The sequence below is a fragment of the Diaporthe citri genome (assembly GCF_014595645.1).
Source record: "Diaporthe citri strain NFHF-8-4 chromosome Unknown scaffold_1, whole genome shotgun sequence".
Classification (NCBI taxonomy): domain Eukaryota; kingdom Fungi; phylum Ascomycota; class Sordariomycetes; order Diaporthales; family Diaporthaceae; genus Diaporthe; species Diaporthe citri.
In genome coordinates, this window is record NW_025064846.1 from 8,440,528 (window position 1) to 8,462,052 (window position 21,525).

Genomic DNA, 21,525 nt, shown 5'->3' on the forward strand with positions numbered 1-21,525 from the left:
GATGCAGAAACGGCAATGGGTAGAACATCGTGGAAGACCTTTATTCTTCAATGGCCGGAGATAGAAGTGAAATTAATCCACGCCCCGTTGGCATCCCTCCCAGATCCTCTAACTGAGACGCAGTCTATATAGAAAGGTTCACATTTGCAGCACATAACAGCACGATCCCTTACCCTACCCAAAGATCCAAAGCTTCTCGGTCTGGAAGTACTACAAGACCAACAGCATCAGCATCGAGCTCCTCCCAAGGCACGCACGGAGAAGGGGGAAGGACGGATGAGCTTACGTTTGTGGGCTGGTTGAACCTCAGGTTCTTATCCAAGGCCGAGATGGCCGCGACCTCCTTGTCGTCCAGGTCGAAACCAACAGACTCGAGGTTCTCCTTCATGCGGCCCTCTGAGCTGGACTTGGGGATGACAGCGACGCCGCGCTGGGTGGCCCAGCGCAGCAGGACCTGGGCGGGCGTCTTCCCGTGCTTGGCCGCGATGCCGGCGACGGTCTGCTCGGACATGAGCGGGACGGCGTCCTTGGCCCTGGCCATGTCGAGCTCGACGAACCCGGCGGGGCCGAAGCTGCTGTACGCGGTGACGGCGACGCCCTCGGCCTTGGCGGCGCGCAGCAGCAGCTCCTGCGTCAGGTAGGGGTGGTGCTCGACCTGCAGCGTCGCGGGGCGGACGCGCGCGTGCCGCAGCAGGTCGTACAGCAGCTGGGCCTGGAAGTTGGACACGCCGATGCTCCGCGCCAGCCCGGCGTCCGAGAGGGCCTCCATCGCCTTCCACGTCTCCTGGATCGTCGCCTTGCTCGTGCGGATCTCGGTCTCGGCGTCGTCGACGAACCAGCCTGGCGGGTAGCGCACCGAGGGGTCGACGTACTCGAGGGCGACGGGGAAGTGGATCAGGTACAGATCAAAGTAGTCGATACCCCTTTTGTTCACTGTCAGCGGGATTCTACGTGTGGCATGTTCCAAAACCATATACATCCCCGGGGCTGCCGGAGCTGCCTGAGCTGCTCTGTAAGCCCCTGCTCATGAGGCTTATATATACATGGCTCGAAGCGCTCCAGGGTCACGCCGCAACATGCCAGATTGGCCAATTTGATTTCATGAGAGACGTACCAGTCCGCGAGCTGCTTCTTGCAGATGGGCTCGACCCGGTCGCCGTCGTGGAACGAGTTCCATAGCTTGGAGACGATGAAGAGCTCCTCACGCTTGACGAGGCCGTCTTTTATGGCGCGGGCGACACCCTCTCCGCACTCCTTCTCGTTGCCGTAGTCTGTAGGGCAGGCATTGCTGTCAGTGAATATTTTTCATGGCTCAGATGCCATGATCTCGAAAAGAAAGTGTGCTCCCTGGCTGTGGACGTATGTAGATGTATGAGGCTCTGGACATAAGCCGACGGGTGGAGACGCAGCAGTGTGGTGGGGCAAAGTGGTTTGTTCTTCTTTCTGGACCCCTGGCTGAGAATTGGCTGAGGGGGGCGGGGTAGTGTTCCCTGCTCCCCCGTGCAGCCATTTTTGCTGCGTACAAGCCACCACGCGTCGAGAGCTGTCCTTTTCTTCCTGCTTGTGATTCGTTGTGACTGGAAAGGACTCACCGCAGGCGCCGTCGAACAGACGGTATCCAACCTTGATGGCATTGTAAACCGTGTCGGCGGCGGTCGCATTGTCAACCTTCCAGAGACCGAAGCCCACGAGGGGCATCTCATGGCCAGAGTTTAGTTTAATAGTCGGTGACACCATCTTCAAGGGCCTGCGGAATGTGCGTCGGTTGGATGAGGTAGGAAAACGGTCTCAGGGAGCCGGGATCTATTGGGAATAAGTCAGACAGGAAAGAATAACAAAACAGAACTCATGCGCAAGTCGACATGGACGAGAGGGACTGTGATGCCCTACTTATAGGACAGCACCGTCCCCATGGACCGTTGCGTTGACATGTGGTCACCAGCCCACAGAGCCGCAATAGCCTGGCCACATCATCTTATTTACCCGATGGTCCCACGAGATTCTTGCAGGAATCTGTGGGCATTTTAACAAGGCGATCCCAGCAGTCACCACAGACCGCGGATACGTCTGGGGACGAACACAAACAAAACAGGCTGATCTAGATCTAGCACAACGGCGTTGTACTTGCACAAATACTAGCATTGCCCAGCGCCTTAACAGTGAAGTTGGGCAGTTGAGCAGAGCATGGTATATGCTTGGAAACAACATGTGGTATTGAATATGGCCTCACATATTCCGCTGGGGGCTCACCAAGCTCCAAATCTCCGGCGAGGACCCCCACGTCGAGACGGATGGGGGTTACCACCAGAGACGTCATGGTCGGGTGAGGAGCGACACAGGGCAGAGTCCCGGTCATTCGACAATGGAGATGATGTTTTTCCAACAAGAGCAGCCCACCTCGACGTCCTGGCCATCGAGAGTCGTTGGCGTGAGAGTCTCGCAAAGGGCCTTCTTCGGCGGCGGAAAGAGGGACCCACCAACTGCAGATGCACAAATGCCCCACTGCGGCCTGCATTTACACGGGCAGGTGGACCCCTGGGATTTAGCCTAATTCGACTTCACCCACAATCTTGCAGGTGCGGCTAAACCCAACACCCAACATCTTCCTAGGCCTTCTTTTCTCTCCCCCTCTCTCTCGCTATGTGTTTCCCTCTGCCGCCCCAGCGGAAAACGCACGAATGGCGGCGCAGCCTTGAGCCGGACATGGACGTCACCCACTGCTGCAGTCGGGCCGGCCTGGCGGCCTCGGCGCTCTGGGGGTGCCCGCCTTTGTGGCCTTAGGAGTCGGAAACTGCACATCACGGAGCTGGAGGACGCGCCCAGACGCTGCGGGCCAAGACGACAATATCGGACTCGAACCCAGTCTCGACTAGACGAAGCCCAATGAGAGGCGTCCAAAGCATCCAGTGCCCGGTCTGACGGCCGACGATGCCGACCGCGATACCATCTACATTCCTCAAATTTGCCGATATCGTGTGACCCGTACAAGGACTACTCGCTCCCTACCAAGGGACCTGTGCAAGTAGGCCTCTCGAGTTTGCCAGTCCCCGAGCAGGCACAGCCCGGCCCAAGTGGAGGTTCCATTCTCTCTCTACCGTTAGAACTGAGAATCAACAATCTTGTGGTGATCCGCACCGGCGTGGAGGTTCATCACAAAGAGGATTCGGTGGACAACAAGCTCGCATCCTTTCTGAGCAGTCAGCTAACCCCTTAGCGAGGAGAGAAGGAAAGAAAAGAGTCAGATCGACCGTGGCCGCCGGAACGAGCTTTTCTGCATTGAGAAACAATAGGGCTGTGTGACGGTGACATTGATGGCGGGCCGTGTTGAGCATGCTGACTTGGACCAAGCGTAGCATTTCATCGTATCTTTCTTATCTCATGGCTTCGGATAGATATACCAGCGATTACGCCTAGCGCTTGGAATGACAGTCTAATACAAAGCAGCCGCATCCCGCCTTCCCCTTCTCACTGACGTTTTAAGAATTAGGCTTCCCGGCCTCCATGTCTCGACAGTCAAAAGGCTCATTTTTCCATCATGCATCTCATCGGTCCCACCTAGAACAGCCAGGGCTCCGACGCGCCTCTACTGCTGCTCAGATTCACCATCGACGATTTGTTGCTTTGGCGGGGGTATCTCGGAAGTTCCTCTCCTCCGATTGATGCGCCAAAAGGCCAGCAAGCCTCCGCTGAAGTTGCACCACCCTGACGGCGAGCAAGCCGAGCGGCGTGACGACCTTCATAACGACTTTGCACGCTAAGAGGCCTGCGGGCTGGTCCGTCTTGCGGCTGGCTGGAACTCGGCAGATGGCGGCACAGAGGGATTTGTGGCAGGAAATGCGCGATTTCGGGGAGGTCGTTCTCCTAAGAGGGCCTATGTGCTTGTGGTGTCATCGACCACGGAACGGAGCCGGAGAATCACAGGCAGATCAACGAATGGCGATTCCCCATGGCCGATATCGATCCTCCTAGCCCATAAGATGGCGACGGTCCAGTTATCCCTTGAAGAGGACTCCATAATCGCCAGTCCCTGGTACTCGGCGGTGATGACATGCCTCATCAGCTATGCAGGCCGAATTTCAACCCCACTCCAAGGCCTACGGCAGAGGCCACCAGCAGCAACAAGAGTGTCAAAAGCCGGCGCCATCCTCCCAGCCTGGCTATCCGGGTCTCGTCGCGGACCCGGGGCAGTTTCTCGTCTTCTCCCGCCTCGATGTCCGGCAGGTCCCCACTGTTGGTGGCCCTCGAGCTGAAGGTGCTCTGTCTTGACGGCGCCCGAGGAGGCGGCGATTGCACAACGCCGACTAGGTCCCACGGCGTTATATAATCCTCTCCGTACCGGTAGTACGGGCCCACACTGGTTACCCTCGATCGTCTCTGGACATTGTTGAACATGGCGTTCTCGTCCTCCAAGATGCTCGGCATCCTGTTGACGCTGATTGTGGAATTGCGGTGGGCAGTTGACGGCCTGGCCGGTGAGAGTGCTGGAGGAGGAGACTGGACATTGTCGCTTAGGGGTTTGGTTGTCGATGGGAGGGCACCAGGGAAGGTCTGCCTCTTCTCCCTGCGTTTTTCGTCGGTGGTATCCATCTTGGTTTTGGGGTGCTCAGTGGTTGGTGTGTGTGTGTGTGTGTGTGTGTGAGAGAGAGAGAGGGTGTGAGGGAGGAAGGAAGACGAGTCTGCGTGGTTTGTGTGTCTTCGAACAAGAGGAAGGGTCAGAGACAGTTCAAGGAAACTCCGCAAGACACACTATCATGCCACGAGAGGTTTCAGGGCCAGGATTTCTATCCAAAACCTCATTTATGGGCCCGAGCGCTCGAAGGGCGAACGAATGTGGCGATGCGGCGCAGCATAAAAAAAAACGAGAGGACATCAAAGGAGGCTGAAGAAGAGTCGATACATCAGGCATGGGGGATCCGGGGGCGCCACCAGCTCTCAGCAGCTGCAGGGCAGCCACCGCCGTACTTATCGAGCTGAAAAGAGACGAGAGCACACGGACGTGAACTTGTCGGAGAAAACAAGGTTCATCTAGCCCAGGCCCTCGGGTCTTCGGAGGTTGGCCAGGCAAGGTGAGAGTGAGAGATCGACGACTAATGTACGAAAGCGTGGCGCGGCAAGAAAGCAGCTGCATGGACTAATAAGTCTGGAAGGGCAGGGGTTGGGAAAATAGTCGGGGCTGTCTGTCTGACTGCACGTTCGCAAGACTCGGCCGTTTTCTCGTCCAGGCCGCGCTGGGCTGCACAGCTCGTCAGACGTACCAATGCACATCATCAACAGGGGCGTTTATTGCGTGACCACAGACTCGGGACACGGGGCATCCGGCAATGGCGGATGCAGGCGCGGACATGGCATTACGTTGCGAATCGGGAGGAAGTGCCGGCCTCTTTCCAATGCTGTCAATATATGGAGCTGACGACGATAACCTCGAGGAGCGAGGTCGACCTTCCCGACCTGGGCATCATGGATGACTGCCACCGTGCCGTGCCGACAGGGGAATATATCCATAACACCTCATTGGGCCCCCCAGGTTCAGGCCGCGGAAGGTGGTAGCAGCCTCTTCTGCTCCGAGAATTTAGGGTTGGTGTTACCGTGGCAGGGCCCCATACTGCAGCGGGAGATAATAGTAGACTACTAGGAGGTAATGATAAACAACCGCCACCAGCAACGACAACACACAGACATCCATCGCCCCGGGAGGAGGTAGTCTAGCAGACTAGCTGGTATGTAGAGGAGGCGCCAGCTGAAGGGGTTTTGCCTGCTGCCAACCAGGAACAAGACGGCTAATAGACTCTCCCGCCCACGCTGCTCGCGCGTGGCAACCTGCCCACCACTGGCTCACACCCACGCCCCGACCCCCAATCCCTCCCGACACGTCCCCACCCCTCTCCTCGAAAATCTCACTACCCATCCGCGGGAACGAGCCGAGCCCCAAGACACCACCAAAAGCACTCTACGCCAAACGGCACCGTCCAGGTCCAATCCCCCCTCCACATCTCCCTCCTCCCCGGAGCCCGGGGTGTTCGCACTACAAAACAAGGCAGCGACCGTACTTGTAATAAGCGCAAAAGCGGAGCGACAAGGAGCTTCGCTCGCTGCCTGCTGACCTAGCTCGAGCTCACTCGCCAGCTGGCCCTAGCCCCGTTCCAGCTGCTGCTCTCGTTTGCTCGTCCCACAGGGTGCATGCTTAGCTAGCAAGCACGGCGTGAGAGAGTGTGAGAGAGAGACAGAGACCGGGGGGGGAAGGTGTTGGTGGAGATGTGATGTGATTACTGCCAAGTAGCGAAGGAAGCTTGGGGCAAGGTCAGAGGTGAGCGTGAGGCGGGTCCGCGCTCACGCAGCTGAAAAAGGGAAAAAAAAAAAAAAAAACGGAACATAACTAGGTATGTAGGTTTGAGAAGAGAGACCAACAGGCCACTGGCTGCATTGGGTCTCTCGAGTGGCTCAATACTCTTTCTTTCCGCTTCCCCTCCTCCTCCCCAGAATCCGGATGTCAAAACCGGTCGGGGCTGGGCTGGCGCGCTGTCTCGCTGTCTCGCTGTCTCGCTGGCTGGGTGGATGGATGGATGTCCTGTCGTACACAAATGTCTCTGCCGTGTCTCAGCTCCCGCATTCTCGAAGTCTGCCCGGTTGGGTAAGCCGCAGTGCCCTCGCTCATTTCGGGTGGGGCCAGGGTGGGACGGACCAACGATCCATACTCGGTAGACTGTCCAGTCAGTCCGGTCTGCCTGGGCTCATAATTAGAAGCAGTCGTGCTACGTGACCCGGGTAATTGTTTAGTCATGGACAAACAAAAAAGGTGCCAATGCGCAGTCTGACTGTGCATGTATGCATGTCTGGAATGAATGTATCGACCAATGTACGTATGTATGTATGTATGCGTGCATGCATGCATGCATTTGAGTAGGTTTGACTTGAGCAAAGGCGTGCGTCTGCGGCAGGAGCTGCGGGGATGATCCATCTCTCTGCGTCCCTCCTGCCCGTCCCTCCACTCCCTCCCCGTCCCTCCCTCCAGAATGGCGTGCGCGCACGCTCGAACGGCTCATGCCGTGCACCTCCATCCTGCCGTGTCACGGAGCTATCAGGCTCGAGTTCTCGTTGTCCGGTTCGGTCGGTCCGTTTGCGAGCCTCATGATCGCCCTCATGCCGTGTAGCCTGCATGTTGGAGGATTTGCTGCCTGTGGCTTGCTTCATTTGCTTTTTTCCCCCATCCCCATCCAAGGGTCCCCCTCCACAATCCCGCAAAAGCCTCATGTCACCGTGCGGTCGCAATCTGAGCAAGGCTGATGATGATCTGGTTCTTCTTCTTTTATTGTTCACCGGCGCCATTAAGCACTATCGAATCCTGCTTGTCCGCAGATATCGTGGCCAGGGGCCAAAGTAACCTCAATGATCTCATGCTCCAGGCACGATGTACACCAAGGTGAAAACGCAAATCATGCAAAACACCTCGGGATTATAGCGTGGCCTCTACAGTACCGCGTCCCTTTTCAAAGCTCCCTAAGCCAAGTTCCCTGCATATGCCAACCTCTGATTCATGAATCGTTGCAAGCAAAGTGAAGCAAAACGGGCCGTCTTGTCGCTGACAAGAGGGATGCCTGAACTTTTGATGCCACACACAATGTCTCATTAATCCCTCTCCCCTTCGTCTCGTCCAAAAATGCGTCCTTCGTAATTCGTAAGCCACGATGCTTCGTGATGATGCGCTGTGCGTCCGTTGAAATCCAGCAGTCGTAACCGTGGACTGGCTCACGGCCAGCTTTTGGGCTCGTAGTCAAAATGTATGCTCAAGCCAGTCAGCGCCCACGTTATTCAAATCCCAGAACCCCGGCCGCCGACCTTTCGCAGTCAGTCATACTCCACGCCTAGTTCCTTGCTGGCCCGCCTCCCCAGCCATCAGACCCGACTACCAACATCTGTCTGCCCTCATCATGTCTGCCCAGCCTAGGGCCCGTGCAGCTTCTCCCGCAAGTAGACAACAGCCGCGTACCCCGCGCAACACTGGGTGCTCATGTTGTGGCTACACCACGGGCATTTGACGCACGTGGTCACCTGCCCGGACACGCCAAGTCTCTTATCCCTGACCGTGTCCTCGGGCCGCGCCATGGCTTCGTACACCCGCGACGGCATGTCCTGGTAGAATTTGCAGCTGCAGCACTCGACGAACATCTTGGCGATGGGCTTCAGGCCCGTCGTGTCGAGATTGCTATGCCTCAAGGAAGGAACAGCAGGCCCCCCGGATGGTTTCGGACGGTTCGCCGCGAGAGCGAACGATCGAGGGACGGGCGGGCCCATGATGCTGTTGGCAAGCGAAGTACTGCTGCTGCCGCTGGTCATCGCTGTCGGTGACCGTGGAGACGACGGTGCTGCCTTCCTGGCTTCTTGGAGGTGCCTTGATGCGGCGCCTGGCGCTTGGAAAGAGTCGGGGCTCTCGGCTCGAGCTTCCTGGTTCGGGAAGGGCCGCTCATCGACTTCGTTGTGCGTTACCAACGTCTGAGCGGGACGGCCGTTGCTGCCTCGCGGAGGAAGAGGCTGGTGGCGGAGCGCTGGAAGGAAGCTGGTGTCCTTTGTGGGCGAAGGAGCATCCAAAACGGCCTTCTTCGCATACGCCGGGCTCTTGACGACCTCGACTTTGACACCTCTAAAGGTCACTTTGGTTCCCTGCGTGGGATCACTGTCCAGAGACAGAGGCTCGATGTCCGACAACGGAGAGCCCAGATCTTGGAAGGACGTCTTGACATCTAAGCTCGTTAGAGCACTGGTGAAAGAAAGTTGATCCATATCAAGAGGCTTCCTGCCTAGTGGCCATAACTCGTCTTCCTTTGGCTGCGGCCTTGAAATTCCCTGGGCGAATCGAGAGCTCGGTCCATTGGCAAGATTCCACGACTCACTGAAATCACCGGTTGAAAGCTCAATATCGATGCGCGGAGAGTTTGCCCGGGAAGAAAGATTGCTGGACGAGCTCATGACCGCTGCGGATGGGTTCTGCAAGCCCAAACCGCTAGCTCCATGCGTGGAGACCAGCGGTGTCTTTCTCAGTTCGTCGACGCGGAGAGGCTGGCCATCCTTCAACGATTGCGGCCTAGAGGTGTCCGGGGTTGTCATTGGCGAGGGCGGTATCGATTCCGTATCGGGGTGTGAGGATGACGACGAAGCCCCGGAGTCTTTTGAATCCGGAGCCTGCTGGCGCGTAGGGTGCTCGTTGGAACCCCTTGTTCCTGCGGAAGCCGAAGTCGTTCCACCTTTCGCCGAGGAACCCGCCGTCGCGCTGTTTGGTAGGGGGTGAGTATTGCTGGGGAGCGTAGGAGTAAGGTCTGCATCGATGAGTGTATCGTCCGTCCCTGTGCGACGGTGCGAAGAGGATTTGATCTCAGGTCCAGTCGAGGACCTGAAGCCAGCTTTGATGGCGTCTTTGAACGTCTTCTTAGCAGCCTGAGTCACCGGCTTCGCAGTGGTTGCAGGAGTGAGCTGGGGGCTCCTCTTGGCCTTGATCGAAGCCGACAAGCTCGCTGGAGGTGAGAGCGGGCTTTCGATGGGCGGTGAGAACGGCCGCTCCAGGAAAGTAAAATTGTCCTGCTTGAGCCCGTTGGTATCTTCAAGTGGGAATGAGCCATCTCGCGCCGAATCTGGCGGGATCGCCATCATTGAGGTCGTCCTGCCCTTGCGCCCATTCTTCCAAGCCAAAGGTGGAAGACTAAGTGCGCCCCGTCTCTCACTCATCGGAGTCGACGAGCCCGAACGACTATAGACATCATAGCTCTGGGCCCTGGCCTGTGAGTTGGCAGAGTCGCTTCTCTTGCGGCCCCGGGTGAAAAGTGAGGAGACCGTCTGGACGGAGTCCTGCGATCCACGTCTGTCCAAATAAGGCTTGAGATCCTCGGAGTTCTTCGAAGAATGGAAAAGTTTTGAGACAACGCTACCAAGAGAACCGCTTCGTTTCCTGGCGTGTCCTTTTCCAGGGGGCGGTTGGTTGAGCAACGGGGTCTTCGAGGCTGTTGGGGGATATGAGGTTGGCGAAATGGCCCCTGGCTTCTTTGATCTCTCGCTCGATGCGGGTCGTGATGTCTGGTTCTGTCCCACCATTTCTGACACTGGTCGCTCGGCTGATGGAGCTCTGGAGTTGGTAAGTCTCTGCATGGCCGCTTCGCGTTCCCGCTCCAAGCGCACACCACCAATGAAAGCAGGACTCCTGACGGCAGTTTGGGTCGTCTCTACGGAGCCAGGGTTAACAGGAAGTGCCGGTACTTGGGGCCTGCTTGTTTCTGGTTGTGGGTCAGGAGGAGGTTGGTCCGCTGAACGGGTGTCTTCCAGACTCATGCGGTCCAACAAGGGCGCAGACATAGTCCGAGGATTCAGTGTTGGTCGGGTGTCCATAGCCGCAGGTGGTGGCTCCTTGGTCAGCCGCTTCTTCACCAGTTTTGTCTGGCTGGCTGCGGCTGCTTCCTTGTCCTTCCTCTTCTTCTTCCCGTAGTCGTCCCAGGTTGGCGAATGACAAATTGATGAAGTGTCCGACTGCCCGTCGTCCGAGGGAAGAAATGTCACAGACTTGACCTGTGGAGAGCCCTGGCCCCCGGTGGCCCTGACCACCGACGGCAGACTGTCGCGATCTGCCGAGGCCTTCCTCATTTCCCTGAGAGGCCCCGGCCTCGTTCCTGCCTGCTTCGCGAATCTGTCCTGTGTCGTGGGCAATGGATGTACTGTGAGGGGCGGCAGATTATAATTTGGCGCGGTGGACTTTCTTCGGTCGTCCTGAGGCGGCTGAGAAGAATCTCGGCGGCGGGTGAGCAGATTCGATTTTGGGCGGGCCGAAGGTGAGTCGCTGCGGCGGCCTGGGCCAGCCGCGTAAGGATTCTGTTGCATTCTCGCCATCTAAGCGGAGAGAGCCAGTCAGTCAATTGGGGATTGAAGCAGAGGAGTTCCTTTCCGCGAATGGGTGATTGTTGGTGTGAAATGGGGGTGTATTAAAACTCACCTTTTGCTTCCTCTCAATTTCCAGCATGCGCTGGAGACTTGCTGCCCTTGAAGGGACCTTGGGGCCCTTGCGTTGCTCTGTGTTCGCCATGGCTGAGACCGCGTGGCGAAATTTGAGAATATGTCTCGGGAGTGAGAGTGACTGAGGTAAGGGGGTGAGGACGACCAAATAGCCTCCAGCCCACTCCAAGTCACTTCAAGTGACAGAAGCGCGGGCGTCAGGTCAGCCCGACCAGACAGGTCGAGTAGGACAATGAAGCTGAGCAAAGTTGCCTGTCACTCGTACGGCGCAGGCTTGGTCGGAGCTAAAAAGAGACGAAGGATGAGGTCGTCACAGAGGCTGCAATCTGGGGTATATTTGGTGTTTTAGCCCTCGCACGGCTGAGGGACGGAGATGCGGGTGTGGCAGCTTCTGCTTGCTTGCAGGTGGCGCGCCAAGCTGGCACAGGGACGATGGGACGGCCAGGATGGCAGGGCGGAGGTCAGAGGGGGTTGTGCGCGTGGCCGAAGTCGTCGGCAGTGGGGATAAGGTCGGTTGCGAAACGAGTGTCTTGGGCTATTAGCGCCTGTCCGGCACAGGAAAATAATATAAATGTTGGCAGTGGTGGGAAGGGTGAGGTGATGGTGTGGATGGGTGCCTGGGGGGGGTGTGCAAGTGAGAGTGGCGTGCCGTGGCGTATTAGAGTGTGTACGCTGGGCTGGTCGAATCTGGGCCGAAGTAACCTGACCGGTCGATCGTGAGGAGAAGGTACAAGGCAGCTGAAAGGAGGGGACGGGATGCTGTGGGTGGTCCGGCGAAGTCGGACAGAGGGTGAGCGAACGGGTTGAAGGATGTTTCTGTGTTTGTGAGGGCGCACCGTATGTGGTCGGTGGCTGTCCAAGGGCGAGGTGCAGAGGGATGGAGTTGTTGGTGAAGGAAAGGGAAGCGAATGAAGTGAATGCACAAGCAGCGAGTGACCTAGGTACCCCTGTTGATGGTGATACCGCGGAAGAGCCCAGCTAGCAATCAACGGCATCAACGGCAGCTGAGCCACAAGGTCAGATGGGCATGGGACGATGGGTTAGGCAGGGACAGCGGGCGAGGGAGCGACTGAAAGATGGGGACAGGGAAAGAAGAAGAGAGGCGAGGGGTGGGAAAAAAAAAAAAAAAAAAAAAAAAAATATCACAGTCTAGCTATGAATGGACGGCTTACCTGGGGTACGAAAATGGATACGGGTATACGGTAGATCGACAACCCCTCGTGGCCAGGGCTGATGGGGACCGAATGGTGTCGGCCGCTAGGACGTTTGTTTGTCGGTGGTAACGATCGGGTATGTCGTCAAGGCCGGGCGTCAAAGGTCGCGTAGATGGCGACTTGGTGAAAATTGTGTAGCAATAGGAAGGAGGTAGCCCAGCGTGGTGTTTCGCGGGCGCCTTTGTCGCAGTTTCGCCTTGGTTCCGAATGCTACCTCGTCATGGCACGCAGTAGCACGCAGCAGCGCGACCGAACCTCAAACCTGGCGCCAGCGCGCCTTCTTTTGACGACAGCACCAGCCAGCCTGCCCGATTCTGGATCCAAGCCCGAGCTAACTGAGGCCCCCCTGTGTGATATTTGCTGTGTGGTGGCAGCTAGCACAGATCAACATGCAGGTCGACGGGGAGAGCATGGGCATGGTGCGTGGACTTTGACATGGACATGGACAGGGTCAGGGATGGAGACGGGCGCATGGACATGGACATGGTTGGCAGAGCAGTGGAGCTGGAGAGAATGCGGGTGAGCAGGTGAGGCATGTGGACTCCCAATTGCCTCTGGCTGGCGTGCTAGGCCGGGGTCCGGGTGAGGAGAGGAAAACTTATAATTATCATCCACACGTCCTGCAGCCTGAGTGAGATACGAAGTCCAGGTCCAAGACGAGGATCCAAGATGGAGAGGATCGCTCCCCGCGCGCACTTGGCCCAGCACACACTACACAGCAAGCACCACCGCATTGGGACCCGACAGGACAGAACATGACCCGACACGTCGCGATACGATACGACACAAGACGAAAACGAACAACCCCCGGTACAGATCTACCCACTGACTTACAACAAAAGGACCTCGCCCTGCTGCATGTGCGACTTGCGGGCCCACATATGGGGAGGACATGTTGACGCCGAGCGGTGTCCGCCCCCTGTGGGCTGGTGGGCTGTGAGCTGGTGGGCTAGCAGCCTGGTAGCCTGGCATACCTACCTCTGGGTCCGGCGGGATCGGCACTGCTGCCATGGTCGAGGAACGAAGCACAGCAGCATCATCGTACCCTCAGCTGGCCAGCTGGGCGGCCCTCACCGCCGCCGTTGTTCACATGTTCGATGATCGCATGCCATTCGCTGCCTGTATTGCAGCGCAGCGCAGTGCAATGCATATGTGTGTATGTCGTGTTGTTTGTCTGAGATACAATGCAGCAGTGCATGTGCGGGCTGAATTGCGGGGGGGCGCCTCAATTTGTTGGGTGACGATGGAGATGAGCATCAGGATCAGGGTCAGGGTCAGGGTCAGGGTCAGGGTCAGGGTCAGGACCAGGACCAGGACCAAACAAACCATGTTGAAGGGCGTACAGTGATGGATGTCTACAATACCCAGATGATGGTCCAATACGGCAAGTGCAGCATGTACCGTAGAATGTAGACACAGTAGATGCACCCATCAGCCGAACTTGGCAGTACCGTCACGGCGGAAGAACTGTGGAGGGCCGATGCTCGGGTGTCCTGTCCAGTCCTTGTTCTGGAGCAGGGGTGGCCCCTGGCCGTGGTCCCCGTCAATGGTCCTCCAGTCTTCGTGCCTTGTGTCACCGTGGCTCGTCGCTGTCGTCGCTTCTCGTGCCATGGTAAGCAATCTCACCATCTCACCTCACCATCTCACCAGCGTCCGCGCCTTGGCCTCCTCCCCTCTTCTCCGGGCTTCACGGTTACACAGGTGGGGACGGTGTCGCTCTCGCACTCTCCAGCCCGCCGGGCACCGGCGGCTACTGTTGCTCCGCCCGATGCAAATCATCACTAGTCTACCAAATTTGTGTCTTGGGACAAGAGAACAATCCGTTACACACGGCCAGCCAGCGAGCCTTGCCAACCAGGCACAAGAGAAACCCCGACGTCGATATTCAATCAATCGGCAATCTACCCGAGAGTGTTTCCAGAAACTCCCAGGGAAGCCCATCCCAATTCGCACTGCCCGCCCGCCAGCCCAAGCCCACCCGGCCGAAGTCTTCTCAGTCAAATGGAGGGGCCGGCCTGCAGTTCCAGGTTGATGGGCCTTTCTCGCACCCGCCGATACGAGCCCCCCGAAATGGCACTCATTATGGCATGATTTTCAAGACACCCTCCCACGCTCGACCCCAAATGAACAAGAATCTCCAGCGCTAGAGGAGGGGAAAGGGAGGGGGCCACATGAAGACGAAAGCAAAATGAAGCAAATGCTCTCTTCGTCATTACAACGGTTCCCGGTCCCAAAACGGACCGGCATTTTCTTTTTTAGCTCTTTCAAATTTGGCTCCCCTTCCCGACTGACTCGCCAAAAGGTCCTGAGGCTCATCAGAACAGACGCCGATCACTTCCAAGATGTTTCGAGCCGGAGGGAGAGCCCGCGCCGCACTGCGAGCTGTGCGTGCCGCGCTGCCCATCCCCTCCCCCCGCTTGTGCGCATCCCGTCCATCGCCACGAGTCTGTGTGCCGCGCCCAGTCCTCGTATCGTGAGACGGTAGCCTCTCTGCGGTCAGAGCAAGGGGGGGCGGGGCTTGTCTCAGCGCGGGTGCATTTCTGGCACGGTTGGCAAATTCTAATGGCTTTTTGGGGGGTTCTCCTGGCGCTGTGACCCCCCTCTCTCTCGGACTTCTGGTTGTAGGATCCCGCCGCCGCCGACTGAGGGATCCGCGCTTCCCAGGGGCCTGGACGAAGAAGAAACGTTGGCCGGCCCGCGATAGTGGATGCTTTTGTTCGGCCGAGTCTATAGTCTAGGCGGGGCCGCCGCTCCACCACCGATGGCCCGTTGACGAGTGCAAGTGGAGACAGCCAGTCATGTCAATCTACGTTCGATCGCAATCGCCCCAGATTATTGGATTTCCACCCACGTGGAAGAGGGTATCTTTGCTCACAAACGAAAAAAGGAAAAAATAGAAAAGAGAGGGAGGAAGTGAAGAGGGAAGGAGGTACCAGATGGTGAACCAGTCCTGACCAGAAACGCCCAGCGAAACCCAAAGCTCTCTGCATCGTCGCTCACCGCGCGGTAGGCCGCGGCCATTGCTCGTGCTCACCACCAGTCCGCTCTATCTCCCGGCCGTCCCGGTGCTCCAGGCGCTTGTCTACGTCCTCCTTCCTGGGGCACATGTGCATCCACACCTCGTCGCCCGGCCCCCATGTCTTGAGCCCAAACAAAGGCCTCCCTCTGGCATCCCGGGGTACGTTCCCGGCCTCGGTGTCCCTCCTCCTCCGCCACGTCCTGGCCCACCAGTGCGCAGCCGCACCTGGAACTCATTATCGATCTTGAGCCGGGCTGGCCGTCCACCTCTCGTCCGGCCGGTGTGCTCCACCGAGATTTCGAAATCCGGCTGCGACTTCCTGAGGAGGCCTTCGTCCACCCAATTACTGGTGTCGTAGGACAAGGTCTGGGCCTGGGGGAGGACGATCTTGAGGAACTCCAGGGTTGGAGCTACGGTGAGGTATATTCCCCGCTGCGGGTGGATGAGAGTCTTGATAAACAAGTCCATCCATTTTGGGAACAGGACCGCAAAGTCCGATTGCGACATGTGCGTCGAGCCACGCACAGTCATCATCCAGGAGAGAGCGCTGTTCTGCTCGGCCTCCTTGCAGATGTTTTCGACCTTGTCCTAGTTCTCGCTCCAGTGCATAAAGGCCTCGGATCCTATCGAGAGCAGCGGCTTGGTGATCCTCTGCCCCGCGCGGTCGGGCTGCACCTCCGGGTTTGCTGTACCCCATGCATCGAGCAGTATCCCATGGCCGATCCAGGGGAAATCGTCATTAAGCCTGAGAATTTGCGCCGTGGTCGCGCCGCCGAAACTGTGGCCCATGGCTGTGACATTCTCTAGGGACAGCCGCCCTTTCCAGTCCAACCAGTCGATGCCATCTAGTCCCCGAGAGCTCGACCCCTGGTTAGGCTTCTTTCTAAGGTTGCACTTCCTGACCCAGTCCTCGGGGTCGCCGTCGTTAATGATCTGCAAGACCTTGTAGGCTTCTTCGATTTCTGCCAGGCGCATCTGGATCTGGGCGTCTCGTAACTCGTGGTCCACGCCTACCGGGTTGTGCGGCGCCGTGTCCTGCGCGTTGTCTTTCGGGAAGATATAGTCCACCATATAGCTCCTGCTTCCCTCCGGCTTGCCGTCATCTTTGCCGTCGGTGGCATGCTTGAGCTCCGACCCTGAGGCACTCCCTCTCTCGTCCTGGCTCAGTTCCGGTGAGTTCCTCCCTTCCGGTACGTTAACGTGCGACCTCGCACCAGATCCGTCCCGATGCTCCATCGCCACAACTACGAACCCGTACGAGGCAAGGTCCCCGCACACAGTCGAGTACATGGTCCGCGACCCTCCCAGCCCATGACTGAACACGACCACTGGGAATTTCGGCCTCAGATCGTCAAGCGGCGTCTCGCGCGTAGCCGGACCCGTGCCAGGCGGCCGGGCGTCAGGCAGCTTAGAGTTCCGACGGGCAGGCGGCTTCGTGAGCATGCAGGTGCAGGCCATGTACGCTGTTACCGGGAAGTTCGGGATGCTGAAGAACTTTGCATAGCCCTTGCACGTCGGCACGCGCGGCCCGGGCAGCCAGGGCACCCTCCTGAGCCCTTCAGCCTGGCCGGGGTCAGTCGGGTAGTAGACCGAGAAGAGAACGGTGTCGAGCTGCAGGGCCGGGCGGTTCTCCCGCTTGATGCGCGAGAATGACCGCGGCTCGTCGACGGGGAGCTCGGCCTCGAGGCAGCCGACACTGTATGGGCCGGTGTAGCACGGGAGGGCGTGGAAGATCCGCTCTCGCCATGTTTTTGGGGGTTGGGGAGGGACTTGGCGATCGAAAGCCGAAAATGTCAAAAAATCCATCTGATCTAATACCGCGCTTTGGTAGGCACCAAACCGCATACGCCCTCTGATGCGACCGGCGCGTACCGCGGCAGTCGGCGGCGGTGTCCAGCCTCGAGATGGGGGAAAACGTGGGTGGCACAGACGCCATAGCCTCGCCCCGGCTCCATTTGTGTAACATCCGACAGGCGCAAGTCTGACTGCCCTGGCGGTACACGCCTGTCCCGCAGGTCCCTATACGGCTCCTATACGGCTGCAGGGATTGTTCATGGGTGTACGTATTTTCGGAAGCGAGTCCGAACAGTTGGAAACGACCTCTTGTTGCGCCGGGGGCTTCTTATGCGGGTCCTGTCCTCCACGGATAGCAGCAGGGCTTGGCTTGTTGCACTGCGTCGTGCCAAAGATGCTTGCTCCTGTAAGTGTTGCCGGCGTGTGTTACATTTCTCATACGGCAGCCAGCCTTGTACACTTTGGTAAGCCACGTAGTTGGTGTTCAGCTGTAAATTGGGCTGATTCCTATCCTCGTGCCTGGCGCAAGATGCCCTGGTCACTAAGGAGCCGTCCAGGTTCTTCGGCCCAGTGACTGTCCCGCGCCACCTAAGCAAGGGAAAACATTCAAGGCTCGAGACATACTTTTCGTGCTAGTAAGTATCGAATAGAGCCTTTGCGGCAGCTACAGAGAAGAACGTTGACGAGCTGGGAGCTTCGGGTTGTTGTGTTGCAAGGCTGCATATTGCAACGGGTTCTTTTGGCGTTGATGAAGCTATTTAAGAATTCTCCACAATTGAGTATAGTCTATAGATCTATCACCATGTTTCCACGGCAGAAACCTTATTAACATATTCATCCCTGAACGCCGTCCGCCGTCTGCTCGCCTATTTCCACCTCCATATGCGTTACCATCCCATTACACGCCATGTCAAAGCAAAACCCAAGACACGATAGACGTCCTGACGTCTAAGCTTTCTCGATTCCCGACTCAACATCCCTAGGTTCTTTGGGCCCCTGAGCTTGTTGCACTAGACCCTGCTTCGTGACATGCTCCTGCTGCAAGCTGTATCCCTTGACACTGGCGCTCAACACCAAACAGAATCCCGCGAATGCAATCATACTGACATAGATAGCCTTCAAGGAAGAATTATAAGCGTCCACCAGCTCGCTTCTCTGGGGTGATGGCTCCATTGCCTTGATGATCTCGACGACGATCGTGGCCTCCTTGGAGAACTTGTCGGCCACGAACGCAAAGTGCGGTAGCGCCAGCAGCTTCCGCCGGAAGACGTTCTGGAAGATGACTCCGGAGACGGCGACACCCACCGCCTGCCCGAAGGTCCGCATGAAGCTGAAGAAGGCGGCTGCCTCGCCATTGTGCGCGGGCTCCGAGGCGGCTTGAATGCTCAAGGCCATGGCTGGGAAGAGCATGCCTGTGCCGATTCCAATCGGGACGTTTAGGAAGATCCAGGCGACCGTCGAGGTCCCCGGCTCCAGGAGCAAAAGGAGCCCGGCCCCGAGAGTGGCGAGGGCCCAGCCAACCCAGATAGACCAGCGGTAGTGGCCTGTCTTGGCGGCGATGATGCCAACGACGAGGCCCGAGGGCGCCACGGTCAGAGTCTCGGGGAGGCATGCGACTGCAGAGATGACTGGGCTGTAGAACTTGACGCCCTGGTAATAGAGGACTGTTCGAGGCGTGTCAGCAGGTGTGCTTGTGTGAGAGGACACCGGGGTTTCTTACTCAGGAAATAGAGTATGCTCCACAGGATCATGCCATGAAACACAGTCAGGACATACGACGCAACCATATCCCAGTTGTTGAAGACCCCCTTGTGGATAATGGGCTCCGGCGCAAAGCGCAACTCCCAGTAGGCGAAGGCGACCAGCCCAAAAGGCCCGATGATCAGGGGCAACAACACCCTCCACGAGCTCCATTCATACATTACCCCGCCGGTGGTGAGGCCGAAGAGGAAGCCCGTCGAGCTGACCGTGAACAGCGCGGAGCCCAGCCAGTCGAACCGCTTGAGTTTGCCCATGATATCGCCGGGGACCTTGGTCTGATGCAGGAACAGGACCACAAATACAATACCGATGGCTATCACGGGCAAATTAATCCAAAATATCCACCTCCACGTGACATCCTGTGCGAAGCCGGCACCGATGAGAGGGCCAGTGACGGTGCCGATGGACCAAACACCGCTCAACATACTGAGCCAGTGGCCCCGGAAGGCAAGTGGGACGAGGTCGGTGATGACGACCTCGGTAAGCGCGAGTATGCCGCCGCCGCCAACGCCCTGGACGGTGCGGCCGGCCAGGACGACGCTGAAGTTGCCCGCAAGGGCGGCGATGAGGGAACCGGCGGCGAACAGTGCGGACGACCAGTAGATGAGAAGCTTGCGTCCAAATATGTTGCTCAGTGACGCGACAGTGGGCTGCAGCACGGTCGAGGCCAGCAGGAAGCTCGTGCCGGACCAGAAGGCCTCGAGGGCGGTGCCGCCCAGCGCGGCGCTCATGGTCGGAATGGCTACTGACAGCGTGGTCGCGTCGAAGGCGCAGGCGAGTCCCAGCACGCAGAGGGCGCTGAAGGCGAGCATGAAGTCCTTGGTCGGCCTGAACACGGGCTTGTCGTGGACCATCTCCACCGTCGCCGTGCTCGTGACAGTGGGTATCCTGTGCAGCGTGTCTGTAGTCACCAGGGGTTCGTCTTCGCATGATGCCGGGGTGCTGGTGCCTTGGCCGGTCACAGCCTCGACATTGTCTTTTGACGCCATGTTCGATGTGGTTCGAAATACTTAAAACGTACACAAAAGTCTTGTTTTGATTTCTCTTCGCCTTGTCCTCTTGTCTCCCTTCGGGGGAGGGGTTTCAAGAAGGTGATGCTGAACAATGTGGACAGGCCGCTGGAATCAAGTATATTCATAATCTCGCGGTAGACGCAAGTGTAGAGGAGGCCGGAATACTTTATACCGTAACGTGAGTCCAAGCATCAGGCGTGACACTTGCGACGCCTCTGCTCAAAGACATGGAAACCGACCGACCCTCCCGCATTCGGGTGGACGTGCCGGGACCGGTGTGTCTCAGCAAATTCCATCGGTTCTTTGACTCCGGCGGAGAACTCTCATCGAATAAGACCAACTACAGAACCACAGCCTGCCGACAGTGAGTCGTTGCATTGCGAATGCAAGGCAGGATTGTGATTCTGGTGTTTTTGTCGGTCAAAGGTTGCTCCGCAGGCAGCGAGAGACCTAACAGGTAGATATCAGCAGCCTGTCTGATCGCATACGCAGACTGGACAAGCTGAGGGGCCCGGCCAGAGTGTTGTGCCCTGCCCGCCGGAGCCATAAGCACAGGCTGATGATGTGCTGACTCCTCGGAACAGGAAGAGTGAATCATACGAGGCAGAATGAGAAGGCGCTTGCCAACATAGACGTGAGCCACCGTCGTCCGTCGTTGACACTGCTCCCACCCATCCCTGACGGCAGTCCAGGGACTCATGATGCCACTCGGCTGAGCCTCGAGAGACGAGGGTGTCGGTGCCCGAAGAAAGGTCTGGTCCTGTCTTGCCTGCAGGTTGGCGATCTGAGGCGTGGACGATAAGGTGGGCACGGGCGTCGTCTGAGGAGGTTGAGTCTCAACCGCGAGGCAACTTAGATGAGCCCAGATAAGGTTCTGCCCGGGTACCCGACTTGATACACGAGCGCGGAGGCAACCCGGTGGGGGGGGGGGGGAAGGCAGGTCGGGTCCTGATCGTCCTATGTGTGTGTGTGTGTGTGTGTGTGTGTGTGTGTGCGTGCGTATGCATGTGCGATGCTGTTCTGTGGCGAGGGTCAGTCCCACCAACACCACAAACCGGTTCGTTGTCTTGATGCAGCATGGAACACCTGGGCAAGCTGGGCATGTCCCGCACGCAAAGCAATAACAAGAGGCGTGTTTGGACTCAGCCTCAGCCTCACCTACACCCTCAGCCATGAGGCAGGACGAACCTGTTGCTGTCTGGAAGGACATGGCAGCGGACGAATTTCTGTTTCATGGCCCCTGGTCCGTCGGCTAATTGACGCCCCGGACCTGGCATCGGGTACCTACCTACCTAGGTAGTTAGGTAGGCTCGCTCAGTGGGCACCCCCTGCCCTGTGGGCCTTACCCGTCCCTCGTTCGGCCGAATCGAAGAGCTTCTCCACACCAATAAGGCATTGTCTGTGACCATTGATCAGCACACTGCTTACCTCGTAGTTGAGATCCTTTACTCAGTCGTCCCATCCCACCCAAACTTATATCACAGGATAATCATGCTACCTGCTCACACGTGCGCACGCGCGCCTCGGCTAGGGGTCGTCGGCTGCTCGCAGGCTGGCAGGCTGGATCGCTGCTTCTTCAGCCCAAGATGGCCAAATGCTACACCATCACAGCACCAGGGCCCGGCTCGTTTCGTTTCATGCCACTCAACCCCAGGTTCGGGTACAGCATCGTCGTGTTTGCCCTCGTGTGCCCCAATTACGCTCCAATCATCCGGTGATGGCTTGTTTTCAAGGTGAC

General features: G+C 57.9%; 5 protein-coding genes across 5 annotated transcripts; all 5 read right to left on the reverse strand.

The window, feature by feature from the left end:
• Positions 1–174: 174 nt before the first annotated feature.
• Positions 175–1,737, reverse strand: INS49_002175 (uncharacterized protein; the record flags this gene model as incomplete). Its single annotated transcript, XM_043162989.1, has 4 exons — positions 175–210; positions 287–923; positions 1,115–1,271; positions 1,593–1,737. The coding sequence occupies 4 exons, from the start codon at positions 1,735–1,737 to the stop codon at positions 175–177; spliced, it is 975 nt and encodes a 324-aa protein (XP_043031495.1).
• Positions 1,738–4,056: 2,319 nt separating this feature from the next.
• Positions 4,057–4,587, reverse strand: INS49_002176 (uncharacterized protein; the record flags this gene model as incomplete). Its single annotated transcript, XM_043162990.1, has 1 exon — positions 4,057–4,587. One exon carries the CDS (start codon positions 4,585–4,587, stop codon positions 4,057–4,059), a length of 531 nt encoding a protein of 176 aa, XP_043031496.1.
• Positions 4,588–7,938: 3,351 nt separating this feature from the next.
• On the reverse strand, positions 7,939–11,056 carry INS49_002177 (uncharacterized protein; the record flags this gene model as incomplete). The annotated part of the gene is made up of 3 exons (XM_043162991.1): positions 7,939–8,735; positions 8,886–10,863; positions 10,967–11,056. 3 exons carry the CDS (start codon positions 11,054–11,056, stop codon positions 7,939–7,941), a joined length of 2,865 nt encoding a protein of 954 aa, XP_043031497.1.
• Positions 11,057–15,196: 4,140 nt separating this feature from the next.
• Positions 15,197–15,750, reverse strand: INS49_002178 (uncharacterized protein; the record flags this gene model as incomplete). Its single annotated transcript, XM_043162992.1, has 2 exons — positions 15,197–15,340; positions 15,445–15,750. The coding sequence occupies 2 exons, from the start codon at positions 15,748–15,750 to the stop codon at positions 15,197–15,199; spliced, it is 450 nt and encodes a 149-aa protein (XP_043031498.1).
• Positions 15,751–15,807: 57 nt separating this feature from the next.
• On the reverse strand, positions 15,808–19,763 carry INS49_002179 (uncharacterized protein; the record flags this gene model as incomplete). Its single annotated transcript, XM_043162993.1, has 3 exons — positions 15,808–16,988; positions 18,117–18,677; positions 18,734–19,763. 3 exons carry the CDS (start codon positions 19,761–19,763, stop codon positions 15,808–15,810), a joined length of 2,772 nt encoding a protein of 923 aa, XP_043031499.1.
• Positions 19,764–21,525: the final 1,762 nt, after the last annotated feature.